Raw genomic sequence first — 16,760 nt, forward strand, 5'->3', positions numbered from 1 at the left:
GATGCCATAAATTGATTGCAGAGTTCTGTTTACTAATTGATGAAGGAATACTAAGATTACTTGCGACTTTCTTGCGTGTAGTTTAAGCCCCCCTTTTTTTTTTTTTTTTTTGTCCATGTTACCACTGAAGAAAGATCATTGTTTATCTGGGCAATCACAGTATGTATATCTTCAGGTTTGGCACTTAGATAGATCTGGAGTTGGTTGGCATAGAAATGATGTTTACAGGAAGACAGAACCAATGGAACATCATTGTCATACCAGGGAAACAAAATTGGGCCCATGACTGAACCTTGTGGCATTCCTGAAAGAACATGTTTTCAGAACATGTTGTCTCAGATCTTTCATGATTCTGACACTCCATCTTGGCCTTGGTTCGCCAATTGGTTTCTCTTCATGTGGCTTGAAATCCACTAACTTGGAAGGCCATCATAAACCATTTATTTGGATGACTTTTTCCTTACCCGACTGAGTGCACTCGTGACATTTCCTCAGTTTTGTAATTATGCCAGATGTGCATAAATTAATGGAAATTAATGGTCAGCAGTTAGGGGGGTTTCAGGACTTTGCTGTCTGTTTTTCAAGTAGATATCAGACTAGTTCAGGGTACTATCAGAGAAATTCAGTGGTCACATTTTTCTGAGCAGTATGTCAAAGTTGACAGTATTAAAAGCTTTGCTGAAATCTAGTAAAATCGATATTGTGGCCTCATGGTTGTACATGGCATATTTCAGCTCATCAGTTACCTACATCGATGTAGTGTTTGTGCTAAGGTGTTTATGAAAGCTGGGCTGATAATTTGTCAGTCAAGGTGAATTCACAGTAGTGTTGAGTAATTTGGTCATGAACAACATAGGCTTCGGAATTTCCTGTACAAACTCCTAGGACTTGTAGAGGGAAGTGAGTACATAATATTTTGAGTAGAAACCTATATCTGGAAACATAGGGTTTTTGTTCTATGACTGTTTCACTTCAGGTGGTTAACTCATCCGCTTCTGCTAGAGGAATCTTGTATTAACACCTAAACATTGTTTACGATATTCCAAAACAAAAAAAGAACCCAGCATACTGTACATATAAAATAGTAATGATGTTTGCAACATCAGTTCAATTTGGTGACCACCAGCTTTGTTACAGACATGCCGCCTACAAAGCATATTCTGATGAACACACTCCATCCCCTCCTGGTGTCTCTTTAATTTCTAGTGTCGCAGCGAACTCATGACAGCGGATCTTCCTGTGTCTCTACAAGAGTCTCGTAAATTAAGCTTTGTCTATGACCTCACAAGAAATAGTCCATAAGAGTTAAATCTGGTGATCATGGCAGCCTCACCAATGAACCGCCAAGGCCTATCCATCTTCCACAATATTGTCTGTTGAGATTTCTCTGAACAGCACATAAGAAGTGAGGTGGAGCACCATCATGATGAAACTATATTTCTTGATGGACAATCTGCGGCACAGCTTCCAAAAACATGTCCAATATGTTTTGTAGGAAGATAAAGTATGCAAGACCAGTTAACTTTAGTGGAAAGAGAAATGGCCATATCACATGACTGTCCAGAATATCTGCCCAAACATTAATACCAAACCCGTGCTGAAATTCCTGAACATGCACGGCACGAGGGTGGACGTGGCTGTTTTGCAAATTCAGAACTGTTCCTAGTGAACTTGTATTTGTCTGTGAACAGAACTTGACATGGAAACAGGGATGTGTCGATCCAGCAGTGTAGCAATCACATGCAGTAGGCAACACATTGTGGAAAATCAGCTGGATCCATACCGTGTGCCCTTTATGAGTGGTATGGTTATAATTGTTGTGCATGCAGAACATCCCAGACAATACTGCGACCAACACCCATTGAACGTGCTCATTGTTGGGTTCTCTTCAACACAATACAGTACATTTTCAAAGACAAACTTGCGGTGGTGCCATGGAGCACCTGTCGTGCGCCGCCTCATAGTGAAGGTAACTGTCTCTGAGCCACTGCAGAACTTGGGCAAAAAGTTTGTATTATGGTGTACTACGTCACAGAAAATGTCTGATACAGGTGACTAGCAACAATTCTGGTACCTCAAGCTTTGCCATACACAAGGAATGTGTCGGTGTATTCCGAAAACATGTACTGAGCTATGTTTACTGTATCAGGGATGTGTAGGCATTGAATAGATTTTGCCACAAGGCAGACGTTAAATGACATCAAGTGACCTGCTGACATAGTACATGTCATCCCCTCTACCCTTTTGCATACCAGGAGAAATCTCTTTAAGAGTTTGCTCTTTCTCTCAGCAAACGTGGACGCTTTACACATTTGAATTGAAACCATCATAGAACAGAAACGATATGTATCCGGACGTCGCTTCATATTCAGAATATTGTGAACTGGCTCCCCTCTACAAGCCCTAGAAGTTTGTAACGGGGATTTCTAAATATCCTTTATATTCCAGGGCTTTGGAAGCAGCAGGTAATATGCTGATTGGTCAGTAATCGCAAGGTGATTGCAGGTTTTCGATCTTCGGAATAGGTCGTTGCTTATTTTCCATGAAGTGGAATATAATCCATTCACGACAGAAAAATTAAATATGTCTGCAAAGGCAGGTATTAAGCTATCGGCTTGGTCCTTTAGCATGGTTATGCTAATACCCTCATTGCCTGTCACTTGAGAAGAAAGTCTCATTATTGGTTTTCTTGTTATATTTATTATTAGATGATGTAGGTGGAAATGTCATGGTTAGTTATACAGTTAGGAGATTCTTGTGAATGATGTTTCCTTGCCACATGGGGGTTGATTGGTGCAGAGAAAAATTCCTTCAGTTCATTTGACACTACCCGTAGAATAGGTAGTGGAATGTCGTCATTGTCATCCTGCAGTCAGGCCCATGGGACTGTGCACTGCAACCAGATTTCTTCTCTGCTAGCTCTTGTCAGCCTCTCTTCGTAACCAGTCAACTTCCATACCAACTTGTCTCAGATCTTTCATGATTCTGTCACTCCATCTTGGCCTTGGTTCGCCAATTGGTTTCTCTTCATGTGGCTTGAAATCCACTAACTTGGAAGGCCATCATAAACCATTTATTTGGATGACTTTTTCCTTACCCGACTGAGTGCACTCGTGACATTTTTTCAGTTTTGTAATTATGCCAGATGTTCAGTTGTAACAGAAGTAGACCTACTGGTCCAAAGATTTTCCTTAAAATCTTTCATTTGAATATGTGTAGATAATTTTGTTTCTTCATTGGCTTAGATGAGGATCTTTTATTATGTAATTGGAGTTTTAATTTGTGTTGAAAGACTACCTGATTTCAGAAGTTAGTTAAGACAGTAGTAACTGCAGTTTCTGACTTTCGCCTTCACCTTTACCTTTACCTTGATCTTATATTGTGTAGGACTGATTTGGAGGTGGTGGTTCACAGTACACTTTCTTATTCTTATTACACATTGGCTTCTTTGATTATGTTGTGAATGAGTTTTCTCGTGGCTCTTCTGAAGATTGATTGAGTTGTTTTGTGTAACTCTTCAAGCTAGGCTTTGCCCTGAATGAAATCTTTTCTTAGCCACATCTCGTGTGCTTCTATCCTTCATACTAATGTATGCATACAGCCTCCAAAACCAGTCGTATTCTCAAATTCTTTTCTGTGATCATCATTCCTTGAGTTTTAGCTGTGTTGTTGTTATCATATGTTTGGTGTATCATCCGTCACTACTACCACCTTTGCATTGAACACGCATATTCGATGTGTGGTGTGCTTGTTTCTGTTAGTATGTCCATATTCAGAATATCAATTTACTCTATTTCTTAGCTGTAATCAGTCACATTTTTGGGTTAACTGACAGAAACTTAGTAAATTTAGCCATCATAGCTTTGCTCTTACAGAATCCTGCACCTTGATCATGTCCTGGGCCACATTTACCATAGAAAATAATTGCATTTTCACATGGTATTAATTTTGGTCCTTCCTGAGTATTTTGTTTCAGCAGCCCAATGTGTTATTAACAAACTCCACACAGGGGGCCAGGGCAATATCACAATTTGAATATGAAGCGAAGACACAATAAACCCTTTTACTTTACAGTTGATAAAAGATTACAGTAATTATGAACTGTACCTGTACTTCTGGGATTAAAAAGGGTGCAAGACAGGGGTGTAATATTCCTCCCCACTGTAAGACAGGGATGTAATATTTCTCCCCACTGTTCAGTCTGTACATCAGAGAACCAATGACGAAAATAAAAGAAAGGTTCAAGACTGATTTTAAAATTCTGGATGAAAGGATATCAGTGCTAAGAATTGTTGATGATATTTTTATCGTCGGTGAAAGTGAAGAAGCACAAGATTGTGCAATAGAATGAACAGTCTAATCAACTCAGAATAGGGATGGAATTTAAACCAAAGAAAGTCCAAAGTAATGAGGAGTAGCAGAAATGAGAATAATGAGAAGCTTAATATCAGAACTGGGGACCACAAAGTAGACAAAGTTAAAGAATTGTAATACTTTTGAAACAAAGTAATGTGTGACAGACAAAGCAGGGAGGGCATTCCTGCCAGATACAAGTTTTGCTAGTATCAAAGAAAGACCTTCAATTTTAGGAAGAAATTTATGAGAATGTATATTGGGGCCGCAGCGTTTCTTGGTAGTGTGTGTGAATGTACAGGGTGATTCAAAAAGAATACCACAACTTTAAAAATGTGTATTTAATGAAAGAAACATAATATAACCTTCTGTTATACGTCATTACAAAGAGTATTTAAAAAGGTTTTTTTTTACTCAAAAACAAGTTCAGAGATGTTCAATATGGCCCCCTCCAGACACACGAGCAATATCAACCCGATACTCCAACTCGTTCCACACTCTCTGTAGCATATCAGGCATAACAGTTTGGATAGCTGCTGTTATTTCTCGTTTCAAATCATCAATGGTGGCTGGGAGAGGTGGCCGAAACACCATATCCTTAACATACACCCATAAGAAAAAATCGCAGGGGGTAAGATCAGGGCTTCTTGGAGGCCAGTGATGAAGTGCTCTGTCACGGGCTGCCTGGCAGCCGATCCATCGCCTCGGGTAGTTGACGTTCAGGTAGTTACGGACAGATAAGTGCCAATGTGGTGGCGCTCCATCCTGCTGAAATATGAATTGTTGTGCTTCTTGTTCGAGCTGAGGGAACAGCCAATTCTCTAACATCTCCAGATACTGTAGTCCAGTTACAGTAGCACCTTCGAAGAAAAAGGGACCAAAAACTTTATTGGCTGAAATGGCACAGAAAACGTTCACCTTAGGCGAGTCACGTTCTTACTGAGTTGTTTCCCGCGGATTCTCAGTGCCCCATATACAGACATTGTGACGGTTAACTTTCCCGTTAGTGTGGAAAGTTGCTTCATCACTAAACACAATCTTTGAAACAAAAGATTCATCTGTTTCCATTTGAGCAAGGATAAAATCACAGAAATTGATTCTTTTAATCTTATCAGCTGCAGACAGTGCTTGAACCAATTTCAGACAATAAGGTTTCATAACTAACCTTTTTCGTAGGACTCTCCATACAGTTGATTGTGGAATTTGCAGCTCTCTGCTAGCTCTGCGAGTCAATTTTCCTGGGCTGCGAACAAATGCTTGCTGGATGCGTCCTACATTTTCATCACTCGTTCTCGACCGTCCAGAACTTTTCCCTTTGCACAAACACCCATTCTCTGTAAACTGTTTATACCAACGTTTAATACACCCCACCTATCAGGAGGTTTAACACCATACACGCTGAACAACTGTCGTCGATTCACTTCTGCCGTACTCAATAACACAAAAAGCTTTCTGTTGAGCGGTCGCCATCTTAGCATCAACTGACGCTGACGCCTAGTCAACAGCGCCTCAAGCGAACAAATGTACAACTAAATGAAACTTTATAGCTCCCTTAATTCGCCGACAGATAGTGCTTAGCTCTGCCTTTTGTCGTTGCAGAATTTTAAATTCCTAAAGCTGTGGTATTCTTTTTGAATCACCCTGTATTATGACTGGGGGAGGGGGAACTAGAAAAGAAGAGATTTGAAGTGTTTGGGGTGTGATGCTATAGAGGGATGTTGACAAGATAAGAAATGAAGAGGCTCACTGCTGATTCAGTGAAGAAAGAAACTTATGGAAAATGCTGTCAAGAAGAGAAGGAACATGATGATAGGACATGTGATAAGATATCAGGGAACAAATTTCATGTTACTAGAGATTAAAAAGTGTATAGAAAGACAGAATTTGGAATACATCCCAATCCTAGAGGAAGAGGTTAGCACAAGATAGGAATTCTTAGGGGACTGATAACTCCAAAAATGCCACGATGTTGTGGAGAAAGTGGAAGGTGTGCATTTCTGGAAGGAGGGTTGGTTCCTATGTGGAGAGTTGTTCTTTGTCCGTAGTGAGACTGACTGTAACTAAATTGGGTGTCGAATCTTATACTGTAATACACCCGAAATATTTTCTTGAAGAAACACATGCCATTTCCTCTAAATGTGTTTAATAACACACATTTGGTCTTTTTTTGGGAACTAAGTTCTTGTTGAAGGAATTTTTTTTAACTATGAGGACCTCCTTATTTGCCAAAAATTACCAAAATGTGTGTTTAACACAAATTTTAGGTTGTCGTCTTATGGAGTATTAAATCATTCTTGTTAAAAATCTAAACTTGTCTCCTGTATCTTCGAGAAATTAGTGGATGTAAATTTAATGCTAACCCTAACATGGTTTTACAGTTTTATGTATTGATGTAATACGACATGTTACCGAAGCATTTATAGAGTGAGATCCAGGCCATTATTTGATCTATAACTGATTATTATATTAGGTCACAAAACAGTAAATACCAGAAGTCTTTAGCATAATGAGACCCAAAGTGGAAATTTTATGTTTTACTTAAATTCTTCTTCCCATAGTAGAAAGGGGTGTTTCGGCATGATTTCGTATTCAGTATTCTCTGCGAAGTTTTCAACAAGAAACAGTTTTATCGATATGACATTGAAAGTAGTATATGAAGAGAAACCAGGGCCATTGGGTAACCTGTTGCTGCTTATAAACTCATTCATTTATAAGATACATGGTTATTCCTTTGTCATTTTTATGATGAATGTTGTACTCATTCTTATATTTTGGCTTATTTATTTGATACTTTTTTTGTAGGTTGTTGCAAAGCTACATAGTCAGATAAATTTAAACTTATATACAGTTACATCTTCAGTATGCAGTATTCTATGTAATAGCCACTGTTAACAACATGGTGTAATGTTTGGAGGGGATTAATCAGTTTTTATTTTCTTTACATAATTACTGAACCATAGCTATAGTTTACTTATGAAGTTTGTGACATATTCCAAATAATATAAATGACAAAGTGCTGTATAAAAATTCCCTATTTGTTTTTTCCAAAACAATTTTGAGCAGTCTTAAATTTTTAACACACCATGGGAACAGTGTAACGTGTAATATTAATATTATTATTATAATAGTTGATAGGTAACTTTGGCTAATACATTTTTCAATTCTGCGCTTTTAAGTCGCTAAAGGTCTAAAACAGTTTTGAAACCAACAATTCACACTGTTTTGCTTGGCCTGTGCCCACATGTAATGAAGTAAATTTTAGTGTCAAAAAGTAGAAATGAACCAAAGTTTTTGCAACCAGTTTCTTTACAGTAGTTCCCATTTTAAATTGCCACATTTCATGTACTGAAATTGAGTAGTGAGCATATGCAAAGGTGGAATGGTTGGAATGGAAGAAATGCAATGACAAGAGGAAGTATGTGATTGGAAACACTACTAGCCAGAATCATTATTCTCTCTATTAAGCAAACTTAAGGAGGCATGTTAATTTTCATGTTAGCCTGTATGTGACAACATACTTCTTTGCGATTGTAACATTCATTCTAAAAGAATGACTGAGGAAATACAATAAATATTACCTAAATAAGTGTGAGTGTTAATATTTGAGTGCACTTTTGTAAAGAGAAGGGAGAAGTGCACACAGTGGGGCATGTAGTAAATTGTAGGGAACATTGACAGAAAGTAAACTGGCTTTGCTGCGAAGTATTTTGTCTCTGTGCAGAATCTCTGATGCGTCAACTTTGTAAGTGCGTTCTATACTACTGAATGTCCAAAATATCTATTGTAGCCTAAAACTGTTTGTGGATCTTTTGGCTCAGTCAAAACATCTCAAGTATTCTAGATAGTCCTAGTCTATTTGACCTGTTTAGCCCTACACACAGGCAGGCCTACTTAAAACAATGTGTGAGACTGGTGCTCACGATTGAGTCTTTATACAATATGCAGCTGTAATTTGTTGTGTGTCTTTTTTTTTATCTTCCATGTAGCAAAATGACATTCCGTAACACCAAATAATCATTGTTTAACTACTGCCAGATTTTACAGTTTTGTTCTGCTTGTTCGAGATTGTATTTCATTTTCCATAGATAAAAATGTAGTATTAAAACAGATTCCAATCTCTCATTACTGTTTGTTGTTACTTAATGAGAAAAAATAGTTGTTTCTTATTTTCCGTTTCTTGTAAGGGTTTTGTTTGTTAAGTGAAATTTGTAGCATATATTTACAATAAAACACATTATTTTTGGTGTTACAGGATAAATTAGCGCTTGCATTCCATAATTTAAAAATTCTTCCCAATGTCTCTTTTTAGGGAAGGGGTCCTGGACGGCCACGGAAGGATGTGAGTTCTGCGCGATCATCTTTGTCTTACCGTGGTGCTAGCTCAGGACGAGGATCAGGTCGTGGTCCAGTTACAGGGACAGACACGTCAAATAACTTGGTGATGGTACAGCAAATCAGACACATAACTGCACCACCACCAAATTCACCATCTGCCTCACTTGTTCCTCTCATCAAGCCTTTAATCCTTCCAAACAATAAGAATTCCTCTGTACACATTGGACAAGGGCTAACTTTTCCACACAAAAAGGTAAGCTACAACAAGTTTTTGATTATTCAATTTAGATTAGCATCTGTGCATTGTTCCCTAATTCCCAAACACATTAAGACTAGACTGGCTTGCAGAAAATCATGTGTGTTGTGTATAGAGCATTTTAGTTATGGCTTTTTAATTTTACACCCCATGTTCAAAACCCAGTTATTGTATTTTATTTTTATTGTTTTCCTTTATCTACCCATGTTTGTAGAATTTTACTATGTGAATGTTTCTCATCAAATTAGGGGATACAAAGACATTATACTAACTGTGAAATTACAAGAAGTGCCACACATTTATTAAATACAGTAACAGGTATGTGTATGATATATTGAAGGATTACAAACTTTTTAAATTCTCATGTTCTGATATTTCATTCTCATATCAACTCTTATATTCTTATGTTTCATTGATATGTTTATTCTTTAGGAAGATTTGGTGCATTCCATTGGATGATACCAATCATAGAAACATTCGAAACACAGATATTCCGAACACCACGAGCATCACACGAAGGCAAGTTTGCCATAGTAACATTGCTTCATATGAATCACACTCACGAAAGAAAAGTCCTAACATTGGTGAAGATTTCGCATGTTGGCAGTAGTTTTGCAGCAATGTATGCATAATGAATAACTTTCCAAAACCTGCCACTCGCCCACAATATCTCCCAATTTTCTCATTCATTTCTTTTTTTTAATTCATTCATCTGACATACTATTATAGTCCAGTCCACAAACAGTGGTGGTTCATGCATGTAAATGCACTGACAGAGCTTGCATTGTTAACAGTTTCAAGCAACAGTTGTGTTACACTCGTGTGTGCTTTCCACATGAAGAAAATGTGTATCTTGCAACTTGTTTATGTAGACTTCATCACTTACAATATCGATCAGCACTGACAACTCACAACAGATGGAATACAAATTCACCAAACAACTCGCTACAGTCACGTTTAATGCCCGCATCAACTACAGCATTCACAACAGAGTGCTCAAAACACTACTGATCACTCATTGGGTGTCAGATATGTGTGATGTAGGTGCACAGAAAAAGCCTAAAATCGACCACCATCATTTGTGACTCCAATTATAGTTTACAAATAAGGACAATGTTATATCAATATACTGTGGAAAACATTCATCAGACATAGGTATATAAATGAAAAACAATAGCGTAAGTAACAATCAAGTTTCGAACATGGGGCACAAAATTAAGAAGATCCAACATTAATCTCTGCACCATAATTTCGTCTGAAGATATTGCCCATTAAAAGGCACATGAAGTACCGGGAAAATACCTCTAAAGCTTTGACTGTGATTTATTAAGAAACACTCAAGTATCTGTAGTAAGCCAAGACATGTATGTATTCACTTACTTTGACCCTTGTTCCACGTTTCTGGGAACTTGGGTCATCCCAATTGCCGTGTTCTTCTCTTGAGCTGTACAAAATGTGTACATTTTGAGTACAAATAACTCGAAAGGTGAAATACTTCAACTTTGAAGTAGTCATTATCTTCATGCTCCACTGTCAGCCCGGAGATGTGTGCTCTGATTTTCACTACAAAAAGATCTTCATTTTTGCACACAATTAATGTAGCAATGGTAAACGAATGAGTGCTAAACCCAGAATATGAGAGAACAAATCTTCAGACATTGACTTTCTGCATAGTTTAATCATTGTGTTTCTCTTCTTCGCTTTCAGGAAATTACGGTTTGTGAAAATGCCGCCCCCCCCCCCCCACCCACCTCACATTAAGCTTTATGAAGGCCTCACCGTTCCCCCCATGTGGCCTCGCTGCTGCTCCCCCCCCCCAGCCACATTGCTGCCCCCCCCCACACAGCCACATTGCTGCCCCCCCCACACAGCCACATTGCTGCCCCCCCCACACAGCCACATTGCTGCCCCCCCACACAGCCACATTGCTGCCCCCCCACACAGCCACATTGCTGCCCCCCCACACAGCCACATTGCTGCCCCCCCACACAGCCACACTGCTGCCCCCCCCACACAGCCACACTGCTGCCCCCCCCCCACACACACAGCCACACTGCTGCCCCCCCCCCACACACACAGCCACACTGCTGCCCCCCCCACACACACAGCCACACTGCTGCCCCCCCCACACAGCCACACTGCTGCCCCCCCACACAGCCACACTGCTCCCCCCCACACAGCCACACTGCTCCCCCCCACACAGCCACACTGCTCCCCCCCCCCACACAGCCACACTGCTCCCCCCCCCCTCACACACAGCCACACTGCTCCCCCCCTCACACACAGCCACACTGCTCCCCCCCCTCACACACAGCCACACTGCTCCCCCCCCTCACACACAGCCACACTGCTCCCCCCCCTCACACACAGCCACACTGCTCCCCCCCCCTCACACACAGCCACACTGCTCCCCCCCACACAGTCACACTGCTCCCCCCCCTCACAGCCACACTGCTCCCCCCCTCACACACAGCCACACTCCTCTCCCCCCCTCACACACAGCAACACTCCTCTCCCCCCCTCACACACAGCAACACTCCTCTCCCCCCCTCACACACAGCCACACTCCTCTCCCCCCCTCACACACAGCCACACTCCTCTCGCCCCCACACAGCCACACTCCTCTCGCCCCCACACAGCCACACTCCTCTCGCCCCCACACAGCCACACTCCTCTCCCCCCCCCACACACAGCCACACTGCTCCTCCCAACCCAGCCACGCTGCTCCCGCACCCCCCCCCAGTCGCCATGCTCCCTCCCATCCGCCGTGCTCCCGACCCCCTCCCCCCCGCCCAGCCGCCGTGCTCCCGACCCCCTCCCCCCCCCCCGCCCAGCCGCCGTGCTCCAGACCCCCCCCCCCCGCCCAGCTGCCATGATCCCGACACCCCGCCCAACAGCCGTGCTCCCAAACCCCCCACCCCCTCAGCCTAAGTGCTCCCGACCCCACCCCATGCAGCCGCCGTGCTCCCGCTTCCCCCCCCCCCCCGCACCGCTCGCCCGGCCACCGTGTCGGCCACCCGCCCAACCGCCGTGCTCGGCCGCCCAACCGCCGTGCTCGGCCGCCCAGCCGCCGTGCTCGGCCGCCCAGCCGCCGTGCTCGGCCGCCCAGCCGCCGTGCTCGGCCGCCCAGCCGCCGTGCTCGGCCGCCCAGCCGCCGTGCTCGGCCGCCCCACCCCCGCCCAGCCGCCGTGCTCCCCCCCCCTCAACCGCCATGCTCTGCTCCCTCCCCCAGCCATCCAGCGCCCCACCAGCTACACTGCCTCCCCCCACAGTTGCACTGCTCTCCCCAGCCACACTGCCCTTCCCCGCAGTCACACTGAACCCACCCATCAACTGCCGCCCTCCCCTCCCCCCGCCCCACAGTTCACACTGCCGCCCTCCCCTCCCCCCGCCACACAGTTCACACTGCCACCCTCCCCTCCCCCCGCCCCACAGTTCACACTGCCGCCCTCCCCTCCCCCCGCCCCACAGTTCACACTGCCGCCCTCCCCTCCCCCCGCCCCACAGTTCACACTGCCGCCCTCCCCTGCCCTGCCCTCCCCTCCCCCGCCCCGCAGTTCACACTGCCGCCCTCCCCTCCCCCCCCACAGTTCACACTGCCACCCTCCCCTCCCCCCGCCCCACAGTTCAGACTGCCGCCCACCCCTCCCCCCGCCCCACAGTTCAGACTGCCACCCTCCCCTCCCCCCACCCTCCCCTCCCCCCGCCCCACAGTTCAGACTGCCGCCCTCCCCTCCCCCCCGCCCCACAGTCAGACTGCCGCCCTCCCCTCCCCCCGCCCCACAGTTCAGACTGCCGCCCTCCCCTCCCCCCGCCCCACAGTTCAGACTGCCGCCCTCCCCTCCCCCCGCCCCGACAGTTCACACAGTCGACCTCCCCTCCCCCCGCGCCACAGTTCACACTGTCGACCTCCCCTCCCCCCGCGCCACAGTTCACACTGTCGACCTCCCCTCCCCCGCCCCACAGTTCACACTGTCGACCTCCCCTCCCCCCGCCCCACAGTTCACACTGTCGACCTCCCCTCCCCCTGCCCCACAGTTCACACTGTCGACCTCCCCTCCCCCGCCCCACAGTTCACACTGTCTACCTCCCCTCCCCCCGCCCCACTGTTCACACTGTGGACCTCCCCCACCCCACTGTGGACCTCCCCTCCCCCTGCCCCACAGTTCACACTGTCGACCTCCCCTCCCCCCACCCCGCAGTTCACACTTCCGCCATCCCCTCCCCCTGCCCTCCCCTCCCCCGCCCCACCTTTCACACTACCGCCCTCCCCTCCCCCGCCCCACAGTTCACACTGCCGCCCTCCCCTCCCCCGCCCCACAGTTCACACTGCTGCCCTCCCCTCCCCCGCCCCACAGTTCACACTGCCGCCCTCCCCTCCCCCGCCCCACAGTTCAAACTGCCGCCCTCCCCTCCCCCCGCCCCTACAGTTCACACTATCGACCTCCCCTCCCCCCACCCCACAGTTCACACTGTCGACCTCCCCTCCCCCCACCCCACAGTTTACACTGTCGACCTCCCCTCCCCCGCCCCACAGTTTACACTGTCGACCTCCCCTCCCCCCGTCCCACTGTTCACACTGTGGACCTCCCCTCCCCCTGCCCCACAGTTTACAATGCCGCCCTTCCCTCCCCCCCGCCCCACAGTTCACACTGCCGCCCTCCCATCCCCCCACCCCACAGTTCACACTGCCGCCCTCCCCTCCCCCCGCCCCACAGTTAACACTGCCGCCCTCCCCTCCTCCCGCCCCACAGTTAACACTGCCGCCCTCCCCTCCCCCCGCCCCACACTTCACACTGTCGCCCTCCCCTCCCCCCGCCAGCAGTTCACACTGCCGCCCTCCCCTATCCCCGCCAGCAGTTAGCACTGTCGACCTCCCCTCCCCTGACCCCAATCCCACAGTTCACTCTGCCACCCTCCCCTGCCCCCAATCCCACAGTTCACTCTGCCACCCTCCGCTGCCCCCAATCCCACAGTTCATGCTGACCTCTCCCTCCCACAGCTCACAGTAACCCCCCTCCCTCAGTCCCACTGCCCCCTCCCCGCTGCACAGTGCCCTCTTGCCCTACTGCCTGCCTTTCCTCCCAGGTCACGCTGCAACCCTCATCCTGCCGCCACTGCCTTGGTCCCCTGCCATCCACCTGCGACCTGTCTTACTGCTTATACAACCTTTGGTCCCACTGACACCCCTACCTCCACCCTCCTACCCTGCTACACCTGCCCCTCCCATCAGTTACCCTTGGCTGCTATACCCAGCTACACTAGCCCCCATACTTGTTCATCCCCCATACCCACTGTCCAAATTCCACCCCCCTCAACAGCTGCTTCTCCACCTCCTGCCCAACTCCCTCAACCGCATGCAGCCACTTCCCCCTTTCCTGCTCAACTCTGCATACAAGCCACCTGCTTCCTCCCTCCTGCTCAACTGCCAACCCCACCCAGCAGCTTTTCCCCCACCTGCCCAACTCCCCCACCCCACCCAGATGCTTTTCCCCCTCCTGCTCAAATCTCCCACCCTACCCAGCTGCTTTCTCAACCCCCTCGACACTCTCCCTCGCCGGCACTCTCCCTCCCCCACCAAGACACTCTCCCTCCCCCGCGAAGACACTCTCCCTCCCCCGCCAAGACACTCTCCCTCCCCCGCCAAGACACTCTCCCTCCCCCGCCAAGACACTCTCCCTCCCCCGCCAAGACACTCTCCCTCCCCCGCCAAGACACTCTCCCTCCCCCGCCAAGACACTCTCCCTCCCCCGCCAAGACACTCTCCCTCCCCCGCCAAGACACTCTCCCTCCCCTGCCAAGACACTCTCCCTCCCCCGCTAAGACACTCCTGACCACCCACCTAGCACGAGAACCTCAACCCATCTGACCTCAACACCTGCCTGCCAGTAGGTCACCCATTTCACCCACATTCCACCAACACCCCCTTGTCATGACATCCCGGTGTCCCATTCCACCAACCCCCTTGCCCCGACATTTCTGGAGTCCCATTCCACCAACCCCCTTGCCCCAAATTTGATTTTAACCACCCTCCCATGAAGACCCATACCCCAACTTTCCCCCTCCACCCTAACTTAAACCCCATCCTGACTTTCACACACCCTGACTTCTTCTCCCTGGCTTGCCACTGCCCTGATTTACTGCCACCCTGGCTTGCCATTGCCCAGGTGTGCTACCAGCCTGGCCCGTCCCGCTGCCGCAGACTCTCCCTGTGCCCCCGACTTTCCCAGGCTTACCCCCACTCCATCTCAATCCACACCGCCCCATATTACCCCATTGCCCCGTCTTACCCAAGCTAACTGCCTTCCCCCCCTGCCTGTGCCCAGCCAACTGCCCCCCGCCACAGCTTACCAACCTCCCCCTCTCCCGGCTTACCCATCTGTCCCCCCACCTCAGCTCACCGCTTCCCCGCCTCAGCTTACCGCTTCCCCGCCTCAGCTTACCGCTTCCCCGCCTCAGCTTACCGCTTCCCCGCCTCAGCTTACCGCTTCCCCGCCTCAGCTTACCGCTTCCCCACCTCAGCTTACCGCTTCCCCGCCTCAGCTTACCGCTTCCCCGCCTCAGTTACCACCCCTCTCCCACTGCCCCAACTTCCCCCACTTGGGTTTTCCTCCTTACCAGGGTTTCCCACTACCCGGCGTCCCCCCATGCCAACCCAGCCGACTCCCACGCAATCCGGCTATTCCCCCCGGCCCGGCTCAGCTCCCCCCGGCCCGGCCCGTCTCAGCTCCCCCCGGCCCGGCTCGGGCTCAGCTCCCCCCCGGCCCGGCTCGGGCTCACCCCCCCCCCCCGCCCGGCTCGGCTCAGTTCCCCCCCCGCCCGGCTCTGCTCGGCTCAGCTCCCCCCCCCCCGGCCCGGCTCGGCTCGGCTCAGCTCCCCCCCCGGCCCGGCTCGGCTCGGCTCAGCTCCCCCCCCGGCCCGGCTCGGCTCGGCTCAGCTCCCCGCCCGGCCCGGCTCGGCTCGGCTCAGCTCAGCTCCCCCCCCGGCCCGGCTCGGCTCAGCTCCCCCCCGGCCCGGCTCGGCTCAGCTCCCCCCCGGCCCGGCTCGGCTCAGCTCCCCCCGGCCCGGCCCAGCTCAGCTCCCCCCCCCCCGGCCCGGCTCGCCTCAGCTCCCCCCCCGGCCCGGCTCGCCTCGGCTCGGCTCAGCTCCCCCCCGGCCCGGCTGAGTTCCCCCCCTCCCCATCCCCCGTCCCAGTTCGTTTCTTGACCCTGCTGCTACGCTGCCCCAATGTTCCCACTCTCCTGACCTGACTCACCCACGCAACCCCGCCCTGACTCACCCCACCCGGCCCTGACTCACCCCAAACCACCCTACCCAGCCATGACTCTCCCAACCCCACCCCGCCCCGCACTGACTCACCCCGTCCCACGCTGCCCTGACTCACCCCACCCCGCCCTGACTCACCCCACCCCGCCCTGACTCACCCCACCCCACCCTGACTCACCCCACCCCGCCCTGACTCACCCCACCCCACCCTGACTCACCCCACCCCGCCCTGACTCACCCCACCCCGCCCTGACTCGCCCCACCCCGCCCTGACTCGCCCCACCCCGCCCTGACTCGCCCCACCCCGCCCTGACTCGCCCCACCCCGCCCTGACTCGCCCCACCCCGCCCTGACTCGCCCCACCCCGCCCTGACTCGCCCCACCCCGCCCTGACTCGCCCCACCCCGCCCTGACTCGCCCCACCCCGCCCTGACTCGCCCCACCCCGCCCTGACTCGCCCCACCCCGCCCTGACTCGCCCCACCCCGCCCTGACTCGCCCCACCCCGCCCTGACTCGCCCCACCCCGCCCTGACTCGCCCCACCCCGCCC

At 49.5% G+C, this 16,760-nt stretch overlaps 1 protein-coding gene across 1 annotated transcript in view; it reads left to right on the forward strand.

The window, feature by feature from the left end:
- The window catches only part of LOC126235346 (uncharacterized), a 249,772-nt gene that overhangs the window by 136,818 nt on the left and 96,194 nt on the right, over positions 1-16,760 (forward strand). The window contains exon 6 of the mRNA XM_049944068.1: positions 8,663-8,941. Coding sequence (XP_049800025.1) covers positions 8,663-8,941 — 279 coding nt within the window. The remainder of the gene's footprint in view (positions 1-8,662; positions 8,942-16,760) is intronic.

The sequence above is a fragment of the Schistocerca nitens genome, chromosome 2 (assembly GCF_023898315.1).
Source record: "Schistocerca nitens isolate TAMUIC-IGC-003100 chromosome 2, iqSchNite1.1, whole genome shotgun sequence".
Taxonomy (NCBI): domain Eukaryota; kingdom Metazoa; phylum Arthropoda; class Insecta; order Orthoptera; family Acrididae; genus Schistocerca; species Schistocerca nitens.